At 45.7% G+C, this 24,766-nt stretch overlaps 2 protein-coding genes across 4 annotated transcripts in view; one reads left to right on the forward strand and one right to left on the reverse strand.

The window, feature by feature from the left end:
• Positions 1-297: 297 nt before the first annotated feature.
• EIF4H (eukaryotic translation initiation factor 4H) lies at positions 298-16,530 on the reverse strand. 3 transcript variants are annotated; one of them, XR_012996688.1, is made up of 8 exons: positions 16,411-16,530; positions 10,486-10,667; positions 9,418-9,482; positions 9,208-9,307; positions 8,469-8,534; positions 6,407-6,565; positions 1,451-6,283; positions 298-1,131 (listed from the first exon to the last, which is right to left on the reverse strand). XR_012996688.1 is itself a non-coding variant. In XM_076354809.1 (7 exons), the coding sequence occupies exons 1-7, from the start codon at positions 16,467-16,469 to the stop codon at positions 6,147-6,149; spliced, it is 768 nt and encodes a 255-aa protein (XP_076210924.1). In that variant the 5' UTR covers positions 16,470-16,530; the 3' UTR covers positions 298-6,146. The 3 variants fall into 3 exon arrangements, 2 of the variants coding, with proteins under 2 accessions (XP_076210924.1, XP_076210926.1); XM_076354809.1 differs by having other exon boundaries at positions 298-6,283; XM_076354811.1 differs by lacking the exon at positions 8,469-8,534 and having other exon boundaries at positions 298-6,283.
• A 2,145-nt stretch (positions 16,531-18,675) lies between these two features.
• Positions 18,676-24,766, forward strand: part of MYBBP1A (MYB binding protein 1a) — a 60,994-nt gene continuing 54,903 nt past the window's right edge. The window contains exons 1-8 of the mRNA XM_076354402.1: positions 18,676-18,843; positions 19,068-19,163; positions 19,999-20,082; positions 20,472-20,546; positions 20,977-21,084; positions 22,132-22,322; positions 22,593-22,760; positions 24,140-24,257. Coding sequence (XP_076210517.1) covers positions 18,676-18,843; positions 19,068-19,163; positions 19,999-20,082; positions 20,472-20,546; positions 20,977-21,084; positions 22,132-22,322; positions 22,593-22,760; positions 24,140-24,257 — 1,008 coding nt within the window. The remainder of the gene's footprint in view (positions 18,844-19,067; positions 19,164-19,998; positions 20,083-20,471; positions 20,547-20,976; positions 21,085-22,131; positions 22,323-22,592; positions 22,761-24,139; positions 24,258-24,766) is intronic.

The raw sequence follows: 24,766 nt of genomic DNA on the forward strand, positions 1-24,766 counted from the left end.
CTAAAGGGGAAGTGCCACCTCCTCCCCTGCCCCAGCTGCACGCCCCACTGCAAATCCGATCTCACCGAGCTGAAACTGAAAGCAGCTCCGTTACAGCTGAAGATACATGCTGCTACCACCCAGTGGAAAGACAGCTCACAGCTAGGATTTCTGGGTGCTTTACAAAAGTTTGGCCAAGTAAGGTTTGCAAAGACTAATCCTGTACATCCCTACGGCGCTATAAAGCTTCTTCCCATTCTTACCCTGCTCAGTTCATCCCTGTAAACACCGTAAGTCTTAAATTTGAACACAAAAACCTAGAAGGTTTGAATGCTTTTATTTGATTTTTTTATACAGCAATACAAATTATACAGATTCAGTACAGTACAGATTTTGCAGGGGTTTATAGAGGTACTTAGTGATTTTTGGTTTATTTAAAAGAAAGAGGCAGATCTTGGGAGCACGGTGACTTGAACAAAACAATCTCATCGTAGGAAGCAAACCCCTACCGTGCTGAACACTAACCTGGCTGAAACCTACTGGGCGGAAAGGTGGTGGCAGCGTTCCCAGCAATAACACACCCAAAACATCAACCCTGGGATACTCTAGAGCTTTTCACAAGAATTTGTGAGCGTACAGGTAAGCAGGCTGTTCCTGCAACAGCGCTGAAAGTCCTTAAAGCCCTTGGACGCACTTTGCTGCAAAGGGGACAGAAATGAGGGAAGCTGATGTTAAAATTAACCTGCCGTTGAGCGGGCAATGTCACGTAAGAGTCATTGCAGCTATGGAAAAGGAAACCATAAAACGCTTTAGATTTAGTCACCCAAACAGCTACAGTAAGATGAGGAACATGATCTTAGACCTAGTAACAGTGACAGCGCACGCACACCGTGACACCGCGTGTGCAAGCAGAACCCCATCTCCCGTTTCTTGCGCCCATCTGAGCTTCAGGTTTAAGTGAGCAGGCACGGGCAGGAACCAGCAAAGCTCCCTTGCAATCCCTAATGCGCAGGATAGGTGCAAGCTATACACCTATAGCTTTGGTAGTACGTGTCTCCAGTTAGTCCAGAACGTACAATGTCATCAGGGTATTGCTATTACTGACGTGCATCAGGCTTGAGAGTCAAGTGTCTGGCACTGAAGGGTTAAATCCTGTCAGAAAGCAAGGTCAAAGAATATGATTACACCATTTTAAATGCTTCTGATCGGTTTGGTTTAATACTGATATAGTGAGTGGTATCACAAATAACAGAATAAATTGCAGACCATAGAGATAAAATGTATGCACCCAATAAAAGATGGCCCTCTGCCACTTCAAATACACTCAATTCCTTAAAATCCTGCAGTGGGTAAGTGGCATTTGAGAGGAGGGATTCAGCTACCAGATTAGAAAATTCCAATCTCAGCTGGAAATCAAATTCCTCTTCAGCCACAGAAACTCCCCTTTCTAAAAATTTAAGACAAGCATCACCTGCAAAATTGCATCCCAAGAATCCAGTCCAGAGAAGTGCCCTTGAGAACGACAAAGGTAACTGATTCTGCGCTAGAATACGCCAGGATAGACGAACAGCCCCATTCCTTCAGAGCCTTCACTCCCATCTGGTAGCGAAACACAGAAACCGTCAGAATGTAAAACATAAACTTAACACAAATTTAAAGATGCTCGCAGTTAACAGCTTATTGCCTGTGAATAATCATGAGACGTACTTCCACACACTGAGAAGGAACGAGGTCGGTGTAGAAAACCGGCGATCTATGCCTGGCTTCAAACTGCCCTGCTTGGAGCAAACTTGACATGCGCAGCCTTTGCCCCAAAATACGCTCGAGGTGAACAGGGGGATCCCTGGAAAACAGTCACTCCAAACAGCTTTGTTCGAAGCAGTCAGCAGGACGAGGGCTGCTCTGAAAGTTGCTACACGCGAGCGCTCTGATGAAGGGGTCGCACATGCATTTCAAAATTTGCTGGCTTTATTATTAAATCTTTTCTACAAAAAGGAGGGGTTGCAATATCACAGGATTTGCTCAAAAATTCTCAAGATATTATCATCTTTTCTGAAGACAAGTCAGCAGCTAGTACTACAGGTAGCAAGTGCTCCTACTATACTATGTGCTAAAGTCGGGATTGAAACTATAATAGAATTCGTAAGACAAGGTGAAAAATATCAGCATCGTCCAAAACTGCCCTGTGACAGCGAGTCTTGGCCGCAATCACTCTCTAGCACAACCAGCTCTGGGACACCTAGCAGGACTTCAGAAATTCATGGTCAGCATTGGAAACTCTTTCGGTAGTGCCAGCGCATCTCAGTAGGAGGTTAACATCTTGTTGCTACTTTAGGAAGGCAAGTAAGCCACCCTCGAGGGCACAAATTTAACTCGCCTCTATCACCAGCCCATCATTTGAATACGTGGACACTCCTCCGCCTCTTTCTTCAGCCATCAGAACAACATTCACGACCACAAGCACAAAGAGCCCCCTCGGATGCTGTTAGAGACTTGCACAGTCCGGTGAGTTGGCAACGCGCCCGTGCCAGCACTGGGCTGCTGCCATCAGAGGACTGGGATTAGCTCTCCCAGGACCGCTCCTGGGCTTAGGAGCTCAGTGGGTTTTATTTTTCGGTGGTTGACAGGGCAGTTTTGCAGCACGTCAAACGTAAGCACGCTGCTTTACTCCTGCATTGTCCCGCGGCTCTTCCAGAGACACCGCACCAGCCTTCCCCACCTGCAACCCAACTGGAGAAACACAACAAAGCATTTTCTACAGCAGCAAAGCAGTGCTATGCCTTAATTCGACTTCGGTTCCAAAAACTGTCTGCTGCATTCCTGACTTCAGTTTTTATAAGTTCAAGCTTGAAGAAAGCTACTAAAAATAACTTGGTGTGAATATGAATAGCCACAAAGTGAATTATCCGTTTGTTACCGCTGCTGGTAACCTCCTCGGTCTAGGCTTTGCCATGCCAGGCTTAGCTTTAAGCTGCAGGTAAAATTAAGGGTAACAGATTAAACCTTAACTGTTTTTTGCTGGTGGCATGGGGAAAAAATAATCGTGCTTCCTCCTACGCAACTCAAATGCCACATCCATATATTAAATATAGTTTTGTCAACTGTTGACACAAGCTAGTTTGATATGCTCCTGTATAGGAAAATGTTAATCACTTACATTTTTTAAGGGGGGAAAGAAAAAGGACTGGAGGAGTCTGACCCTAAGCCGTATGGGACGCATAATGCAGAACGCTCCAAAGAAACCAGGCAACGCATTCATGTTTGCATACGAAGAACTACTAAAAAAAAAAAAAAGATCCTAAATGATGTTGGGATTAGGCTGCATTCACTAGTGGGAAACCCTTGACCAAACAAATATTAGCAGAGACAGAAAAATATATATATGACTAAGCTGAGCCATTTTCCATCTCTCTGCCTTTCTCACAAATCAGTGTTACTTTCCTCCATGCAGAGTGACGCAATTATTGCTCCCACCCTCAGAAGGTTTGAAAGACCAGCTACGAGCAAGCCTTGTGGTAGCAGGTGAAGGACACTATCTCCACCCAGCTAGCCCTACTCTTACATACAAAACTCAGGTTATTTTTCACATAGGACAGTCAGGCACTAGTACACACGGCTGCAGCAAGCGGCTCCAGAGCAGGATTTGGACTCTCGGCTCAAGCTGTTGTTAAGAGCAGGTCTAAAGAGAGAACAGACCGAGTAGCCGGAAGGCAGGAACGCTTTCCATCCTTTCATGCTATGGAAAGCAGTAAAACCAGCAGGAAGGTCAGAGCTCATTTCCTCAATAAAAACATAGCTCTCCCTCTTTTAACTTACCCCGCAGTACGCATATACTTCAAAGACACAGGGCAACAGCCTCATTAACAGTGATGTCTCGTGGGAAACGGGTCAGCTGAGAAAGTTGGGAGAAACCGGGCAAGACAGCAGCAAGCCGACGTATTTACTTTGTCTTAGCACAAAGACTCCACGTTAAAGCGATCACTCTCAAACTGGAAGCACACCTTTTGCCCTGTACCGGGCAGGGGACTCTGGTCAGAGGGTAGCAGAACCCAGCTGGTGGGAAACGGCACGAAGAGCTGCGTGACCTGCAAGCTGACCTCCAAATTCTGCCTGGCAGCCTGAGCAATATAACTGAAGTTACGCTAAAGCCACAGGACAAAGAACTTGGGCTCGCTTCCACTCGTGCACAATTTTTACTTCACTGTGTCCTGCATGTTCCAGCACTTGTTTAGATTAGATTCCTCCCCTTTATGTTCCCCCCCCCCCCCCTTATTTGTATAAGAATGAGTCCAGTACTGCTTCCCATAAAATTTAAGGAAGCAAATTTCCAGATTAACACAATGTTTGAAAACTTGGGGGGTGGGGGGGAACCATGCTACAGCAGACTCAAATAAAGACCAATGTTAAATATTACTTAATGTTTTCTTTTATTTAAAAGATCATTCACAAAATACCATATCCATAAATTTATTTTGTTATGAAGCAGAATGTGTTAAGTGTTTGGAATTCTTTTCATTTTTTTTTTTCCTGTTTTTACATTTAAAAGTCAACTGTCTTGACTAGAGGTGAGTTTTTATATGGGAATTTGTTCTTAAAATCTTTTCCACATTGAAGATGTAAATAGGTCAATTATTGGTTTGGAATACAACCACACAAATGCATGTCTGTCTTAAATTAAGTATTAGTGTTAGACAAATGGTTCTTATCTCAGAAGCAGATTAAGTGACAGGCAGAAGGAAGGAAAGAGTAGTTCTGTAAATTGCTGGGACTCTGACATCACCAAGGTAACTTTAGGGAAGAAATTCACTACTAGCAGCGATGCTGCTGGTAGTAAAGCAGCCATGCTTCCAAACTCCTCTTGCAAGTACTCTGGTGTGCTGGCTGTTTTATCTGAAAGCTGTCAGCACTAGCGTTAGGGGCCCAAGTTTCTCATGCATTGGACATATCCACACTTCAGCGTTGTAGATCCAGGTTTTGTTTTTAAACATTAATGATCTCTCTCCTTTTGCTCCAGCCTCCCCTCCCTCCTCCCACGCAACACTGGCAAGAAACATTTCAAGTGAAGAGAGATGCAGCAATTAGAGATGCTTTTTACCCAAACTTCTACATGAAGAGAATCTACAGCAGAACGATTTCTAATCTGCCCATTTTCAAGGTATTCTGAAAGCAGAGGTCTCAAAAATGTACACCACTGGGCAAAGAGATACAGGGGATAATGGTGATTACATACTGCATGGCAAAGTATACACTCCTTAAACAAAAATAAAAAAGTCAATTTTATTTGTAGAAACTTCATTTAAAAATTTACCAAACATGTAAAACCCAAAAAAAAACCTAAGCAGAAAGAGCCAGTGAGCAGTTGTGCTCAAACAGGCACATTTTTGCAGCACTAACCTTGAGCTCAGAGGTGTAGTATCATACCATTTTGAAGTCAATAGACAGCCACCAGCAAGAGTCTGCTGGCAGATGCTTTATCCATACTGATTCTACCACCTGGTCACCAGGCTTTTGTCAGCCAATTTTATTTGCATCTATTAAATTGATACTTCCTGGTAACCTGTGTGAAAGGGCGGCTGTCCCCCTTCATTTTGTAAGGGGCTCTGCTGTATACAGTAGCTATCACCAATTGTCATAAATGGTATTTCACTACTTGGTTAGAACTGTAAATTTCTCTGTTCAACTCATCTGGACTCTCCAGTTTTCCTCTTCAGAGCCACAGCAATACAGAACAAGACATGCAGGTCAGAAGAGGAGCACTGAGGAAGTAAAAGGAAACAATACAGGGCAATAACTAAGTCTAACCTGTGCTTCTAAAGTAAAACAAACCCAGAAAGGAAGAAGTTGAAGCAGCACCTTTGTCCAGAGACCTCCACGCTCGTGGAAGCAGCTACACTGCCCTATCTACTGGCAACTGTGCTGCTTGGAAGGAAACAGAAGAGGGGAAACTCAGCACAAAGCAGGCACTAGATACAGCAAAGCCAAGAACGTACTAAAAACCACTTGTTAACAGCTGACATGCATTCACAAGCTCTGTGTTTTCGGTTTCAAAGAGGACAAATGCCAGATGGCAGGAATGGTAAACTGCAGGGTTGACACTCCAGCAGAGCTAGCCACTCTGTACTGTCTTGCTTTTTCTCCCGCCTCCCCATTCCCTCTCAACCCCAAACTCAGTCGTGCTCTTTTACTACTTCCTCTCGGGGCTTGGCTCCACCAAAGATAGCAGAGTTTGGGTTGGCTACTTGATTGAGGGGAGTAGCAACTGTTCGAGGTTTGAGCTGAAGTCGGGGTCGCTGTGCTCTTTCCTCTGAAAGAAAAAACATTAAGGTTTTAAGATCTGTCTGTCAAGGGTAGTAGCTTTAACCTGACAAAGAAAGCAGGAGTCTCCTTCATGAAGGAAGACTGAATTACAGAAAAATAAAGAGTTTACCTTCTGTTGGCTCTCTGAAGTCCATGGAAGATCCACGAAGGGGAGGCCCATCTCTGAAGCGACCAGTGCCACCACTTCCCATTGAGGCACCTGGTGGTCGCCGGTCTCCAGGGCGGGTTCCTCTACCCCGGCCTCCCAAGAAGTCATCATCTTTGAATCCTGAAGACGGAAGACAGTGAATTTAAAGAGCACATTTTGCAATGCTTTTTATCTAGATTTTTATCCGGGTGACTGGAAAACCTTGCAAGTCACTGCTGTCAGTCCAAGATGATGCACTGAGAGCGTTTGTCTGTAGACAGATTGCTTCACAGGTCTTTAGCACATTCTAGAAGAGTCATACAGATTCCATTTAAAACCAAGTATACTATGCCAAGTTCAGAAACTGCTTTATCCACCTAGAGGCTTACTGGGGTGTTGGAGAGTGGGTCATCAAGTGAGCTTAAAATATGAGCTTCAGCTGCAACTTCAGATTGTTAACACCATTAGCTGAGTTCAGAGACAACACTAGAAGTACCCAGAGTACTTCTGTAGCCAGAAGATCACACTGGCTACAGCCTTAGCATGAAATCTGCAGGTGCAGAGTAAATGGGAAAATAACTAGGGAATGGTGAAATATACAGTCCTTATAAAACAGAGCCTTTGAAAAACAGAGCAAAACCCCAAGGCTTTTTAATTGTACTATAAACTGACCAGGCATTTACTAGATTAATGAAAGAGCTGGAAAAAAAGCAATTCAGACTTTAAATATGAAACTGACTGCATTTCTTCAGTTTGTGTATCAAAAAAAAAAAATCAAGATCTGTCTGTCACTGGCCAGAGTTCCACTCTGTACCAACGACTATCCCAGAGTATCTCTCCAAGCCCCCATCATCTGCATTCAACGGCAGGAGAATACTTCAGGCTAACAGCACACCTAAGGGGAATATACTCAGTTTTTCAGAAGCTGCCTGGAAGAGAAAGTTGTTTTGCTTCCATTTGAGATTTTCCTTTCCACTTCAGTATTTGGCAGACTTGCAGAACTGTCCCTTACTTCAGTGCCAAACAACCATCTTTAAAAGACTTGATCCAGAGCAAGGCTGTACAACCTGAGAAGAAAAGCTTCTGTAGCAACTAAGACTTAAATGCTAAACTTTTGGCTCACAAATCACTCATCCAGCATCTAACAAGCTGAAATGCATCTGCATTTGAAGAAGCTGCCAAAAAACGTATAAAGCTATGACACCAGAATGCTTAGCTACGAAGGCAGGTTAAATGCAGCGCTGTAGCAAGCTTCCTCTCTCCAGCACCATGCTTCAGTTTCATGCTAGTGCCAAGGGCACACTTTGTTACTGCTCCTTCTACTTTGTCCATTCCACTCACGCAGAGACCAGACATTGCAAAGTTGCGCTTGCCAACATCTCCCCATCAGAAAATGGACCAAACCCATGATTTCAGAGGACAAAAGAAATTGTGTTAATGTCACCCTGGATTCTAACAGCTAGAAACTGACTGGAAGTCAAGAGCAAACCCGGTGGCTCCATCACTACCTGCCACTCAAGCTCAGTCATTTGCTGCAATTTACATTGCTGTAACAGGTCTAAAAGTCTAGGAACGTTTTGCATTTAAAAGTGCTTTGGAACACTAATACATCTTTGGAGAAGTCAGTTGCTTCAGGGATATACATATAATGATGTCACATCTCCTTAAGAGGGGTGAAAGCCTCTGCTCTGAAAGAATACAGTATCAGCTTTTCCACATGATCTGTCTGTTTCTGCTACTATTCAGAAATGTACTTGGCCTCATGTTTGAGAAATGCTTAAAACCTAGACACCATAGGCTACATTTGAACAAGTATTCCGTCATTTAGGATTGTTTCATAAAATTTACAATCAAGACCCTTTCCTCTGTTATAAGGCAATGGAAGATTCCCCCTGAAGAATCCCACTGCAGCTGTAGGATGTCCAAAGTTGGCATACAGTAGACTCGACCAAAACAGTAATGGTGACAAATGTAGCTGACATGAAAATGAGAACAATTCTGTGCCTTTTAGGCTGCCTATCTGTATAAGTGTTAATACTGATACCAGAATTGAAGTCATCTCTGGAATCCCATCCACCTCCTCTGGATTCTCGGGAACCTCCTCCCATTCCTAGGAAAAAAGCCACAATTGTGTTCAGGTCTGAAGCTGCGGGAAAGACTGATCAAGGGGATACCAAACCAAAGTTTCAGTCCTTCAATATCCAAAGTCATGCTGCTGGAAAATCCTTTTGTTTCGGTACTACCAAGTTCCATTGCATAGGAACAAAAGGTCAGTTTGAGTTAACCAAGAATAAGTGGTCAGAAAAGTTTCTCTAATACACATTCAATGGAAACCTTTAGTGAGACTAGTTCAATTAAGCTTCAACTACAGCAAAGCCTGTTTTTACACCGGAACAGGAGATAAGACAGTCTAAAATCAGTATCTGTGTACCTGTACTTACTTAGCTTACTCACTTTTCTTACATCATAATAAAATAGTAGCAGATCAGACTGTTGGGCTTATGATTGTCCTCTGCAAGACACTGTACGTTACTGGGGGTATTGGTCTCACTTCCTGGGCTAGGAGTAACAACATATTCAGCTTTTGGACACAAAGCGCATCTATTCCAGACATTTCAGGAGCGGCAGCAGCTAGGTTAGAAATGTGTATATACATATAAAAATTTCTCCTTCCTACATAATCTTCATGTTTACTTGCATGCCTTATTTTAACATTAGTTAGCACCAGAAGTCATAGCTACAACCGTTATATTTAAGAAGCTAGTCAGAAAAATGGAATTCACCTCTGTCATCAGGCCCGCCACCTTTTCTGAAGCCAAAGCCACCTTTATCCTGTTTTCTGCCTTCTGCTATGTCCACTCGGAGTGATCGATCACCCAAAAGCTGTTAAATAAAAGGGAGAATCTCTTCAGAATGTACCATATGGGCTGCCAAGGAGTTTGAGACTTGTGCTTATCACAATTATTTCACAAATTAATTGCAAGTATACTTACTGCACCATCGTACGTAAGAGCTTCCTTGAGCGACTCCACCTCATCGAACTCTACGTAACAAAATCCTGTAAGAAGAACCTCACAAGTTAATACCAGCACTTTAAAAGGCCTTTGTAAGAAGCTACTCTTCCTGCATATCTGCTCATTCCCTCCCTTCTTTCAAACATGAGCTACGATATGGTAAATGCAAGATGTACACAACTCAGAAACCAAACATCATTAACGATGAATGCATTTACCTATGCCTATTAATGATGGGGACAAATCCTGAAACAGAACTCTGTATGGGTGCTACGCAAATGCTAAGAGCCTGATTAATTCCCTTTACTGTGGGGTTCTCATTACAGATTAATTTGATCTATGCCTTTAGACAGTTATTTAGCTCAATATTGACATTTGGTTACTAGCGTTTTTAAACAAGAAGCTGAAGTACCTGCTTGGCCTGCAGTCTGATTTTGTGTCATCACATCATTTAGTGAATGTATTCCTTTTCTGAGACCCTCCGTTACCTGAGTTAAGCCTTTTCTCCCCCTAAAAGTAACTTACAATATACTCCCTTTTCACTGGCCAATTCCAATGGAAATTGGATCTGCGTCCTCTAAAACAAGTGTCTGAATGGCTTATCTACTTGCTTTTTCTCCCTGTCTACTAAAAAAAGACAGAGCTGAAGCAATGGGAGTCTTCTGAACTAGAGAAAGATTGTGTAAGTACTCTACACTTAAGGTCATGGATCTTAAGTGGGTCAGACACTTCAGCTTTGTTACAATTCATACAAGTCAAACAAGGTTTGAGAAAGTCCTTTTCTGGCAGGGCAGATACTGACTCCTGTCACTCAGGTTAGTCTGTATCTTAAGATAATGGAATTAACAGTGAATCTCATTCAAATAAGATTTTATTTGTTAGTGAATGAGAAACCTGTGTAAGTCAACATAAAAACCAAACGCGGATCAATAAGCTAACAGCACTTTAGAGTAAGGACTGAAATTCCCCATTAAAGTGACTTTAGAAGTACCTCATTTTCTCCTACCACTTAGCCATCTACCACTAAAAAAACCTCTGAACACTCACCTTTAAATTTGTCTGTTTCCTTGTCTCTGACTAGTCGTACACTCCTTACACTGAGATCCTTGAAGATGGCATCTATGTCTCCTTGAACAGTGTTGAAGGGTAGATTTCCCACATATGCTGTGAAAGGGGGTTCTGTTGGCAGCTCTTTCTGTTTGCGGGAACCAAGGCCGCCACCACGAGACCTGTTGAAAGAAAGCACAGCGTCTCTAGAACTTGATTCCCAACACAGCTAGTAGTATAGTATATAGCACTGCTCAGGTGCTGTGTGACATTTCGGAAGTGGATTTTTCCACAACTTCGGTCAGTTTTTCTATCCCTTCACCTGTACCTGCCACCTCCACTACTGGCCAACTCTTTTCTAGCATTACCCGATGCAGTACTTCAGTGGCAAAACAAATGAACAATGTATTTAAATACATTACAGGTGAACTCAGTAACAGTGATGAATGAACTTTCTCATCCCACAATCCATTAAGAAAAGCAATGTAAGGTTATCTCTGTTGTCCCCTACTCAAAAACATTACTTCTTAAAAAACACATCCTAGACTAGATTTTAAGAATAATTTATAGCAGTGAAGAAATACTTGCATGGCATAGGCTCATCAGCTTACCCTGAAATTAAGCCAGATCCAATGCTTTTAACTAAATAGTGTATTATCAACATCCACTCCACAATCATCTAAATTATGTCAGCAGCATTTAGCTTAACAGAAACATCTTCTCCTAACTCTGAAGTTATTGCCATAACTGTCAGATGTCTGGACTGGAATGCTTTGAATTGAACTCATAATAAACTTGGTTGAGCAAGGTGTTCTAAGGCAGAGAAACCTATTTCAGTGCTATTTGGATGTTTACTTCTTCCTTTGTGTCTCATGAATTACAGATGGAGGTAAACTAGGTTGTCTTTTCCTGTCTTTCCCCTCAGTATCAGTTAAGGCTATTGGCATTGGCTGCTGAGGAACCAGACTGTACCAGCTAAATTCTTGACTGTATTAATGTAACACACCTGTGTGTTAATCTCCTGTAGAGCCTAATCTTCTAAAGCTAACTTTGATCTCCTTTACAGAGAGCAAGATTTGTACTGTAAGGGCACAAGGCAACCGCAAGTTATAGCTCCTGGACTTCTAGGCCACAGGATGCCACTGTCACTGGTTCTAACACCATCTGCCCCACGTAAGCAATCTTTGACTTTTACCTGAGATGTCTGCTTACTACTCTGCCCATGTTCTCTTCAACACCTTACTTTTACTAGGCTTTGTTCACGCATGCTCCCTCTCCCAGAGGCTCACTGTGCATTTAAAAGCACAGTGGAACACAAACTGTACCAAACCAGTATTTGCTAGTGTGACATGGATTAATTAGATTTCTGCAGAGTCCTACGAAAAATACAGAAGGTCAAATAATTTTATTATTTCCTTTTATTCTGGCTGGTTGCATGCAGCCAGAAAATCCACTGGACAAGCAGTGTACTTGTCTGCCTTTTTTTTTTTCATTCCAGAATAAATATTTTATTACTAATGAATCAAATAATGCAGAAATCTTGAATAAAATTCCTTAACTCTTTCTAGGTAAGCCTGTCATTTGTGCCTTTTTATGGCAGCAGCTCTGTGCAGGAGTCATTTGTCACCAACACTATCAGCATGCTGCTAAACGTACTTAAATCACAACCTACATATCTTTAATTAGTGTCCACCCAGGTTCATATTTTAGCATTTTTGACAATACTCCTCATCTCCCTTTGTCTCATTAACAAATCAGAGTCAAAAATGTACTTGAGAACTAAAGCTGCTATAGTTGGGTGCTGTGTATGTATAGCAGAATTAACTTTAGTCACAAGACTAAGTTATAAGGAAAAACTCCAAGAAAGCCAAGTTGTTCTTCTAAAGAATTCCGTAATGTAGAATCAGTTCTGTGTCTGTTCTTCATTCTCATCTATGGCCTTACAAACAGCTACTAAAATACCATACATTTCATTTGCAGCTAAAAATCTTAATTTATGGCCTATAGGAACATCAAAATTGCTTAGGCTAAGTTTAAAAGGAACATACCCTCCTTCTACACATTCTCACCACGTTCCTTGGACTGCCAGTCATCTGGTTCAGTGAGCTGATTCACCTGAAAATTCACCCTAAAGTTGAATTCTCAGCCAGATCAACAAGGTGATCAGGACCTCGGTCCTGATCTGGACCGAGTGCAAAGAGCACTCGTGCCAAGATGGGAAGGAGAACGAAAGCAAGAGCTGGAACTACAGCTTTCAACAGCAACCTCTACTCAGATCAATTTGAGCTGCTTCTGAAACCACACCCTCAAGTTAGCAATCCCCAGAAGAATTTTTTGTGCTACAGACAAACCTTGTTTCTACCATAGCATATCAGAACTTCACGGGGTGCGTGTATGGAAATCCATGCCCTATTGTGCAATTCCTACTGATATTAAGTCAGAAAATGAAGTATTCTTTTGAATTTGATCCAGTAAGGCCTCAGCTATCAAATATATAACTATATATTTGGTATTTTAGTCTCCATTTGAAGAACAGGAATGGTCAATAACTAGGTTCCAAACTCAGTTTTCTACAGAACTGAGGTCTAGAAACACAAAAAGAAACTGTTTCTACACTTCCCTACATTTTCTCAATACTGAAACAGTGAAATAAAAAAATAAGGCTGACCAGTAACCAAACAATGAGACTGAAAGAAGATGCTCTCATTTGTAACAAAATAGGACAAAAGTCAACCATAATTAAAAACATCTCTGAACTAAGTGAACTGGGTCACACCAAAGTGTTAAACTACTATCTGCATTTCCCACTCAGTGTAATTTTTGCTCAGACACAATTAAGTAATAACTATGTCATCTTAATGTGGGAATCTGAAAGACAACTATTTAATTTCTTCTTCAGAAAACCAAAGCAGAAGCTGAAGAGGAAAGCTTGCTTCTAGCAAATGCAGGAGTAAACATCCCTATAATTAGACTTACTTTTTGGTGGATTGAGTCAAATGACATCGTAAGGCCATATTGGGGTGAAAGAACAACCAAACTATCACTTTGAAGCTACTCTTTTGGAAAGTTTGGTTATTCTCTCCAAAAAACAAGACCTGTCAAAAGTTCAAAACAAAGAATATTTTGAAAGCTAGTATTTGAGTTTAATAGCCTTTTACTAAAGACCAAAACAATAGTTCAGTATTTATCTTTTTGCACAGCACAGAGACAACAACCTAACTGGATTCCAATGTTAGTGCTTTACCAGAGGCAGCATAAAGCTCAGCAGGATGCAAGTTTTGTTGAGAATCTCCAAGACCACAACTCTAAATACATACCCAATTTACTGAAGCAATCCAGTGCATCTCTACAGTAAGCATTACATGTCTTCAACAAAAAGCTTACCCAAGCCTAAAAATTAGGAGACATTTATTAACACTAAATGGGTAAGACACAGGATCCAAAATGCCAGGATAAAGATTAGCTCTCCATTTTCACTTACTTTTACTTACTTCAGCAGATGAATCTTAACCGTTGAGTAAGGCGCCCAGCATTATTAAGCCCAGTGCTTAAAGACACACCTGAATAAACAGCCTACCAGCAAGTCTGTAGTGATAAATACTCGGTTTCCTTCAACTCTGAGAAGCTCTACAAATGTTCAGAGTTTCAGGTAGGCCTCAGTATGCTTAAGTACAGATTTTTGTGTAAAATTTTGGGCTCCAAAACACTTACCAAAAAAGCTTTTATAGTAAGCCTTTTGTTATTAAAGTCAGCAGCATGTTCCTCATCTGGAATAAGGTGACTTTTGCATACCATAGTATTATGCTTCAGCTCTTAATCAGTGCACTACCACTGCACTAGCAAAATCCCCTGTCTCATCACACCACGGTCATATTCTGTTGCTCTTCCACCATAATTTTGAAGAGTATGAGAGAGAGGCAGATATCTTACGTATGTTAGAACTTGTTGGGAATTACTATTTTCTATCTGCCACACTTAAATCCTATGCTCGCTCTCTATACAGACCAAAGGTTATGCAATATGCAACCTCCACAAAAACTATTGTATCTCAACTGAGTTTACACTATTCTTACAGTCCTAGAGCGCCTAAAAATGAGTAGGAGTCACTTTAAGTTAACATGGGATTCTTTAATCAGAACCTTAAAGAAGAACAGTCATGTTTTCATTATGCTACACGTATTATGGGACTTTATACAAAGCACAGAGACCTGTTAAGGTCTGAAATCATGAATTAGCTGTTAGTAGCTTACTAGTAATACTGATAAATTAGATGCAAGTACAAGTAACACTCTACTTTAATATTAGTAGCATCTGAGGCTTAAAACTACAGGTTATTCAGAATAAGTACATTTTCTCATCTGCAAAGGCATCTACTAATCAGCTGGACGCCTTTAGTTCACCAAAACAAGTATCCACATCTTGCCTGAAAGTTTAAGTACTCTATTAAAGAAATCTGAAGATGAAAGTAACATTTTAACTTTCATTTTATTACTTCATAGACCATGCTTACATTGACTAGGGCAGACTGAGTAGTAACATCTGAATTTATTATGTCAAGTGCCACTTTAGGTTGCTGTCAAGGTTTTTTGTTACAGAATTTAAGAAATAACAGAATCGTAAGTGGCTACATCATCTGTTTGCTCTGGGACATCTCTTCTTTAGACACAAAGGGTATCTATGCATAAAAACGACCTTACAAAGCTTGAGTGTCAGAGTGTTCCCAAAGACTTACTCCTGTTATAACCTCAGCACTAGCTCCTCCCTGCTGCCTAAACAGTCTGAACCGAAACCAATTTATTCCTCTAAGAACAGGAAAGGACAAGAACACTGTTGATCAGGAAACATATCTTGAAAGATTAGATTATAAAACAGCATACCCATTAGGATTTGTTCTCAAAGACAGCTTATTTCATAGTTTTATGCCTACTGCTTTATTTTAGTGCACACAGAAACTTATATGGCACCAACCTTCAAAAAAGTCAATTACTAATTGCATCTTCCTAACCTGATACAAGACAAACTTCGTAATTGCTGGTTATTGTTTTTGTAGCTCCTCCCCTACATGCACTCTCCAGCAAAGAAACAGAGATGCGACAAGCCGTATTCCTAAAGATCAGAGATTTGGAGTCAGCACCCGGAGCCCCGGCTAACGCAGGACGGCGGCTCACAGCCCTCCCCGACCGGAGGCACCACAAAGCCCTCCCATTTCCTCCCCGCTGCAGGCATCACAATGCTGCCCGCTCTCGGGGCGCCGCAGCAGCTCGCCCCTCCGCCGGGCACCTCGCCGTGCGGAGCCCGCCCCGCCAGAACAGGGGCCTCTCACACCCCCCCCCCAGTCCCTCACGGGAAGCTCCCTCCTCCCATCTCCCGGTCTGTCCCTGCAGCAGCTCCTCACGGCCTACCTTGGCTCTGGCCCAGCGCCTCCCTAAATCCCCCCCCTCCACTCGCCGCCGGGCCGGCGGGAACACAGCGACACCCTCCTCCTCCCGCCCCTTCCCGGCGCTCCCAAGCCGCCAGGCCCTAAACCTTGCGGCACTCGCCCCGCGTAGCGAGGGGACGGCCACTACCCCCTCCCGGGACACCACAGCCTCCTCCCTCGCCTCACAAAGCGGGCCCGCCAAGGCCGGAAGGAAACGCGCCCCGCCGGGCTCACCCCCGTCCCCTAGAGAAGGGGAGGCAAGGCGGGCCCGAAAGGCTCCTAGAGGCAGCGTCCCCCCGTCCCTCTCTCCACCCGCCCCCCCGCCGCGCCCGCCCGCCATCGCCACAGGGAAAGGGGCAGGCTAGGCCCTGCCCGGCCGCGCCCCCTCCTTGCCCAGCCGGGGGGGGCGCGGAGCGCCACTCCCTCCTTCCCTCCCTGCTCCGGGGGGAGCCCTCGGCGCTCCCCAGCGGCCCAGGCCCTGGCGCCGCCCGCAGCACCGCGCTCACCCCCGGCCGCCGCCGAAGCTGCTGTAGGCCCGATCGTCGTAAGGATCAAAATCCGCCATCGCCACCTCAGCCTCCTCCCCGTGCGAGCGTGACAGGACCGCGCCCGCAGGACCCCGCGCCGCTTATATACGGCGGAGCCCGGGCCAGGGCTGCCCCTCGCGGTGCCTGTCTCCAGCTCCCCGCCCCGCCGGGACTGGCCACGCTACTGCCTGTCGGGAAGCACCGGCGCCTGGACGCTCCCCCGCCGCCGTCACAGGCGGTCGCCCGCCGCGGCGGCCCAGCCCGGCCGCGGCTGTGCCCGCGCCTCCTCTGCCGGGGGCTGCCGGGATAGCCTGCGGTACGGGCTGCGGGGGTCAGGGCTGGGCGTTTACTGGTGACACAAGCCTAGGCTTTTGGCTCTGAAGCGGGCTTTAACCACCCCAGTGTGTGTGTTAGTCGCTGGCCGCTCGTATGTCCCCAAATCATCTTGGGGTCACTGCTGATAAGATCGAAGGCAGAGATGGCTCATGCCCCGGGCGTTACATTTACTCTCCACACTCCTGCGACTGGCATGAGATGAGAGAGTCTGGGAGGAAGGCAGCAAACATGCACAATTTCTGCATGGCAGCTGGAGGACAGTGCTGTATTTTATTATAAGTAAAGATAATGGGCTACACCCAAAAGTTTCTTGGTGTCCTTAAAAACGTACCCTTTGCATTAGCTGATTTGTTTCCTTTTCCTGGGCCATTATTTCAGCTTTTACAATAAAACCGCAAGACGTACAGACTCCCATGCAATGACCAGTACATCTAGTGTCCTCTGACCCTGCACAGCTGCACCACCGTATTTTAGAAGAGCGGACGGAGCACCCCGTGCCCCACTCACTCCGCAGGGTTTTAGCCCTCTTCCCCCACCGAGCCCCGCGTCCCCGCGGGGAGAGGATTCAAACCTCCCTCAAAAGCTGCTAACCAGGGCACGGGGTGCGGGGGGGAGCCAAGGCAGCCCTTGGGGCAGGGGAGGGACGAACAAGGCCTGCGGGGGGGCTGTGAGATGGGGAGGGGAATATGGCGCTGAGGGGCGGCCCCGAGGGCAGCGCGGGGCTGATGAAGGGAGCGCGGGTCTGAGGGAGCGCGGGTCTGATGAGGGGAGCGCGGGTCTGAGGGAGCGCGGGGCGCTGAAGGAGCGCGGGTCTGAGGGAGCGCAGGTCTGATGAGGGGAGCGCGGGTCTGAGGGAGCGCGGGGCGCTGAAGGAGCGCGGGGCGCTGAAGGAGCGCAGGTCTGATGAGGGGAACGCGGGTCTGAGGGAGCGCGGGGCGCTGAAGGAGCGCGGGTCTGAGGGACCGCAGGTCTGATGAGGGGAACGCGGGTCTGAAGGAGCGCGGGTCTGATGAGAGGAGCGCGGGTCTGAGGGAGCGCGGGTCTGATGAGAGGAGCGCGGGTCTGAGGGAGCGCGGGTCTGATGAGAGGAGCGCGGGTCTGAGGGAGCGCAGGTCTGATGAGGGGAACGCGGGTCTGAAGGAGCGCGGGTCTGAGGGAGCGCGGGTCTGATGAGAGGAGCGCGGGTCTGAGGGAGCGCGGGGCGCTGAAGGAGCGCGGGTCTGATGAGAGGAGCGCGGGTCTGATGAGGGGAGCGCGGGGCGCTGAAGGAGCGCGGGTCTGAGGGAGCGCGGGGCTGATGAGGGGAGCGCGGGTCTGATGAGAGGAGCGCGGGTCTGAGGGAGCGCGGGTCTGATGAGGGGAGCGCGGGTCTGAGGGAGCGCGGGTCTGATGAGGGGAGCGCGGGTCTGAGGGAGCGCGGGTCTGAGGGAGCGCGGGTCTGATGAGGGGAGCGCGGGGCGCTGAAGGAGCGCGGGTCTGAGGGAGCGCGGGGCTGATGAGGGGAGCGCGGGTCTGAGGGAGCGCGGGTCTGAGGGAGCGCGGGGCTGATGAGGGGAGCGCGGGTCTGAGGGAGCGCGGGTCTGATGAGGGGAGCGCGGGTCTGATGAGGGGAGCGCGGGGCGCTGAAGGAGCGCGGGTCTGAGGGAGCGCGGGTCTGATGAAGGGAGCGCGGGGCGCTGAAGGAGCGCGGGTCTGAGGGAGCGCGGGTCTGATGAGGGGAGCGCGGGTCTGAGGGAGCGCGGGTCTGATGAGGGGAGCGCGAAGCGCTGAGGAGAAGCCGCGGCGCTGAAGGAGGGGGAGGCCGCGGCTCGGCGGGTCTGAGAGGCCCGTCCCCGCTCGGGCCCCGCTGCCCCGGAAGAGGCGGGGCGGGCGGAGGACGGCGGCGGCCCCACGTGCGGCAGCGGAGGCATGGCGGAGCTGGAGGGCCAGGGCGGCCCCGTGGTCGCCGACCCTCGCGGGGTGCTGCGGCAGGGTCGCGCCTTCCTCGACTTCTTCTGGGACATCGCCAAGCCGGAGCAGGAGGTGCGGCTGGCGGCCACCGAGAACCTCCTGCGGCACCTGCGGGAGGGCAGGAAGGTGAGGCGGGGGCCGGGGCCGGGGCCGCGCCGGGCCGGCCGGAGGGGCTGTGGGTGCGGGCAGGCACCGGGTCGGCACGGCTCTTCCCTCCGCTGACGCTTGGAAACGCGTCTGTTCGAACAGAGGCACGGCGGGGGGCCCGGCCGGGCGTGCCGCGGGGGGCCCGGCAGCCCCGCTGTGTTCAGAGGAGCGTGGGCACCGCCGGAGCTGGGTCTCTCTTTCAGGACGATGAGCTGAAGTACACCCTCAAGCGCCTGGTGGAAGGACTGGGAGCCACCCGAGAGGCCGCCCGCCCTGGCTTCAGCTTGGCCCTGGCGCAGGTCAGTATTCCCCAGAGCAGAGCAGAGAGCTCTGTGGCCCCTCGCCAACCCCAGTCAGTTCCTGGGGTCCCCCTTTGCAGTTTGTAAGGAGGCTCGAGGGCTCCCATCTGGCAACTTCTGCATGCAGATGGCAGAGAAGGCTCTGGCGGCGAGCACAGAAAAACTGCAGTTTTAAATGGTGCTAGTCTGTTTTAGAAGCACTTATAAAGGTATAAGCTATACCAGTATCACGCTCATGCTACAGAATTCTGTCCTGCTTCAAGAACCATCCTGAATTTGCAAACTTTGACTAGGTTTTCAAATATGCTGCATTTAGAACTATTGTGACTTCTTAAAATTGACTTGCTCCTGGTGTTGGGCTGTTTATGTGGGAGATCTGAAAAGGCAACCCTTTAGCACGTGTTTCAAAGTTGTTTATTTTTTCCCTGCTGTTTGAGTCTGTAACATAGCTAAAAGTCCCAGCAATTGGGATCACCAGTGGGATCGGACCTCGTCGCACCTGACAAGTTGATAATGCAGAAGAGCTTTCCCCATGCTGAAAAGTTTCATTGCTTCTGTTACAGGGTCATGTAGTTGCAGCAAAATGTTCTCATTATTAATCCTGCTAAGTCATGTGCAGGGGAAAAAAAAAAGGAATATCAGCAGGTATATTTATGTCTACACTAGTTCCTATTCTGACACATCTTCTCCTGATCTAGTTGTCTATATTCTGGCCTAATAAAGCAGCACATCTGCTGCTATGCTGAACAACTGTTCAGCTCTATTTCAGCTGAACCTGATAAAACGTCATAAAATGGAAGACCTGCAAACTGAGCTATTCCATCCATCTCCTCAGGTTTTACAGGCTTTTGAGGAAATTCCAATGTGCAGTGTCCTGGAACAGATAAAAGAAAAACACAATCTGGAAAAAGTGAAAAAGGTGAGTCGGCTCATAGCAGCGTTGGCCAACAGCTAGCTTAAATTAACCGTTCTCTATTCTTTGAAGGCTTGGTGCATGGATACCATAGTTTTGGGTTCTTACTAAGGCAAATGACCATAATGAAATAACAGAAATATTTGTAAAAAATGGAAGTTGATGACATTGTCATCTGGCCCTGTTTTAGCTGAGATTCGTCCATGTGACAGAAAGATAATCTAGGACAGTTGTTAAACATAATGCAGGGGGTTGCTTTTCAAGTGTGTTATCTTCATATGGCAGGGTGTTCAAGGCTAGATCTTCCAGCCATCTTGTTCCACTGATCAGAGCTGTAGCTGAACGTGAAATCTAAGTGAAGTGGATTTTAACCCCCCTTTTTTTTTCCTTTTCAGAAACTTGTGAGAAATGCTGCTTTTGGAAACTTTTTTGGAGTCATGGCTCTGTTCCAATCTGGCCGGCTTGTTAAGGTAACATTACCGTTGTTACGTTGTTTGTCAGTACTGGTCCTAGGGCTGTCTGACGTGGAGAGAGGATCTAGAGAGAAAGGCTGTGTCATTGGCTAGTCAATAAGATGGGACTTGAAGCATCAAGTTCTGTTCATTTCTTTTGCATTATCCATGGACTTTTTGTGCCTGTTAAATGTTTGTTCCTGACTAGAGTGTAGGAACTGTGTCAGATGGTGCAGGAGGTCCCTACCTCTCCTGGAAGGAAGGGATCTGGTGTCATATACAGCCAGAAAACACCATTTTGGGAAAAGCCGAGTGGCCTATCGGGAAGCAATTGTGTAGGTTTCTTATTACAAGTATGTGTAAGGGTCTCAAGAGTGGATTATTACCTGAGCCTTCAGCTTAATCTTTGATATATGTCCTCTGTTTTTGGCTTATCTTTCCTTTCTAGGACCGGAAAGCTCTGCTGGAGAGTGTCCAGCTTCTCCAGCAGCTGGCACATCACCAAGCACACCTCAGAGATCTCCCTCGCAAAACTCTTATTGACATCACATCTGAGGTATAGCCACAGCACACAGTGGGTGGGAGGAGGGAGGACTTTGCTTTGGGGACTGCTTTTTCCTTAGTTTGTTCATAGTTGAAAGTTAAAGGGGGTGTGTGGAAGAGTGAGTTTAAACTGTGGGAGCTGTTTCCTCTATTGTCTGTGGGCTTTTATTCTGGGAAGGATGCTCTGGTTTAGCTTAGTCTGATTTCATCATGGACAAACCTGTAGTGACTTGCTTGGGTGGTATGTTAGACTGTCTGCTCTTTTGAATAGAAGTACGCTGAAAACTCTGGACAGCAAACCTTCTTGTTTATGCACCAAGCCTGGGCCTAAGGTTGAATTTTGGGCTGTTGGGAGTGAAAGGATGTAGGGACACGGAGTAAAGGAACTCTGAGTTCGTAGTAAAAGAAGAGAGTTCATTTATTTCCCTCTTTTATGTGGATATTGTTTGTGGATGTGAAGACTAACAGTGTTAAATCAAAATTAAATAATGTTTTGTATGGAAGTGTTCTGGGTCCTTTAGTCTTGATGTTAGGTTTAAAAGTATTTTGAATCCCATCTTTAAAAAATACAAATTAAAGCAGTTTTTGTGCATTTCTTATTTTATTGATGAAAATGTTGGATCCAGTTTTCTCTAAAACGATTGAACGCAGTTGTTTACCAGCAAATCTTATTGAAACAAGTGTCTTATTTTGGGGAAATATAATTAAAAACTAATAGAAGAGTGTTTCGTTCTCCCTGGGCTGCACGGCTGTACAGACAGGAGCAGTCAGACAGCAAGAGAACAATTGTGGCTGGAGTCAGTTGACCAGAATTGCTATCTGATGACAACATATTGTCCTGCTCCACATGGTTAAGCACCTGGGGATTGTATGCCGGTGCTGGACTTATTTATTATTTATTTTTGGTTGTGTCACCATAAAGACTATTTCTAAAGTTTCCAGAACACTGCAAGCTTTTAGTAGAATGCCCTACAATGCAGGTATTTTAATATACTACACAGCAAGTTAGTAAAATGCCCTCATATGTTTCTCATATGCTCTCACCTTCATTCCCGTCTAGGTTCCTGAAACTGTGTTTGAGGAGGTCCTGTTTGGCATCTTGCAAAGTGACCTCGCTTCAGCCTTCACATCTCCAGAGAACCTGCACCTTTTGCTTGTGGGAATACAGAAATTCCCTGGTGTTCTGAAACCTAAAAACCTGAAGAAGCTGTTTGGCTCACCTACTGTTGTAAATGAGCAAAATATTCCCAGGTAAGTTCTTAAATAAGGAGCATTAAATGCAACATTCTCGGTTTCTTGGCTAGCAGTGAGAGAAATGTGGCTTTCATTCTGACACCTGCCTGTATTTGCCACTGCAGGTTCTGTTCAGGGTTAGGTGCTAGGTGTTATGGAGCTTCCTAAATTATAGCTCTGTCATTTCTCCCAAAAGATGCAGCCTGCATTCATACAGCAGGATGAATTTGGCCTTCAGCGATCCCCTTCCAGGCCAGATCACTCACGTTATTTTCTTTCTTCTTCTAGACTTGTAGAGCTTCTGCAAAGTGCTGCCAAGTCTGAGAAGAAGGACAAGAAATTGCCCAGTGTAGTGTTTGATTTGCTACAAGTTTCACTGAAGGAAGATGCCTTTGAACTGTTCTGGAAAGAAGGTGTGGAGAATGGGCTATTGAAGGAGAAATCGGGACCTGTGAGGTTTGTTTTAACATATGTTGTTTGTTGTTTTCCGTATTTTCCTTCTGTTTCTTGCCCCAGTCTTTCTGCTGCCCTATGGTAGGGTGGAGCATGTGGCTTCTCATGAACAATGTGAGAATGCTTGCTTTTGGTTATTTAAGTATTCATGAGAAACTTTATAGGGAGCCTAAATCCAGGAGTTAGTAAGACTTCTCTTAGAATTGTGACATAAAACAAATTTGAGGTTGAATTTGACTAGGACAGCACGTAAAAGCGATGCACCTCATTGGGCATAAAGGTGTCTTAAATCTATAGCTTGCTCCTACAAGACTTGTCAGAGGAGCTGTACTGTCCCTTTCTCTCTGAGTGGTTGAGGGGGAGAGTCATTTGGCTTTCTTTGCGTGGTTTAAGAAGGACGGCTCCTGTGTAGACAAACCCTAGTTCTGAAATTTGTGTCTAATATTGCTGGACTTGTGCTTTGTGGGATGGACTGAAGTAAAATGCCTGGGTATGTGTTTGGATTCTGACATGGTCCATGTTTTTAAGTAGGACATGGCTGTGGCTGACATCATAACGGTACCTATTTCAGCCCCTTTTCCAAGTCTAATCTTTCCAAGACTAGATCTTTGTAGGATTATTTAAGTTGTCTGTTGAGACTCATGCTGTATAAAAACGATGAAAAATCAGGAATACAAATCTGTGAGCATTTTGGGGGAGCATAATTTAATTTGGACCATAGCGAGGCAGTCTGTGGCCAAGTTTAAATCTTTCTTAGACCAAGAGTTTAAAAGTAGAGGTGCACCTACAAAAAATTTTTGTAGCATATTTCATGAGTATCGCAGTGAAAGGAAACCATTTTCCAAGCCTGAGCAGTTTAAGTCTTGTTTTACTTCTTGGGTAAGTCTGAAAATACCCTTTGTATGCTCAAAAGTGTTGCTTTTTTAGCCTGATTTCCTGCAGAAATTAGGCTAGTGCTGTCTATCAAATAACTTCTGAGCCCATTGGGCAATTTTGATCAAATTTGACAGCAAGTTGCTGTCAAAACCAAGTAAATTTGTGTAGTCAAAAACTAAGTAAGTTTTTATTAGGCCTGTGGAAATAAAATATCTGGGGAGAAGAGATCCAGAAAGTGGACTGAGGAAGGAACTGCTGGTGAGGACTCATCTATTTCTAGATGGTGGAGGACCTGCTACGGGGAGAGATCTTAGCAGCTATGCTAGTCAGAAGAAAAGCTTTGGGTAGTAGGATTTTTGAACACAGGATCCATGAGTTTTTGACTTCTGCCTTCCTGCATGCTCCATGTAGCCTGCCCCACCACTTCTTCTCTGTCTTACACTCTGTCTGTGTGTGGCTTTACTGCTGTGCCTCTACCTGAGGGAATCTTCTTTGTTTCCACTCAGTTACATGTGCTACCGGTTGCTGGGCAGTGCTCTCCCCTTGTTGTCTCTGGATCAGCTACAGATGGTTCTCAAAGGGAAGGTGATGCAGCACTATGGAGAACACGTGGTGACGACTCAGGTAGGTCTTCTGAAAGTACTCGTGCTCAGGGCTAAAGACCCTGTCCTGAGCAGAAGTCCTTTCCACCCCCCTTTCTAGTTTCATGTCGTCTTGTATAAAAAAAAAATCATGTAGTTTTAGACCTTGGACTCTTACTAAAAGCAAGGTTGTTGTATGACATGCAGTTGTATGCAGTGGGCTGAGTATAGGCTGTGTTTAATTGTCATTGCCTGTTTGTGTATTTTTTGTTCAGACTTTTTTTTAAGGGTTTTGAAATTGTTCAGCACTGACCCACCTGCTTTCACTGATGTTGCTGAGAAAGCGCTAACGATGGGGGAAGCAGAGGAAGGGCAGCCCTCAGCATATTGACAATGTCATATGTCATCCTTTAACAGTCCTTTTGATTTTGCGTGTCCAGAAGCTCCTTTTTGTCTGTCATTGTGCTGGGTGTTGCATGAACATTTGAAGGCAAAGACAAAAAGGGACAACTCATGCTTTTGTTTATGTTAGTGCTTGTTTCAATAAGCACG

Source organism: Aptenodytes patagonicus, chromosome 17 (assembly GCF_965638725.1).
Source record: "Aptenodytes patagonicus chromosome 17, bAptPat1.pri.cur, whole genome shotgun sequence".
NCBI classification, from domain to species: domain Eukaryota; kingdom Metazoa; phylum Chordata; class Aves; order Sphenisciformes; family Spheniscidae; genus Aptenodytes; species Aptenodytes patagonicus.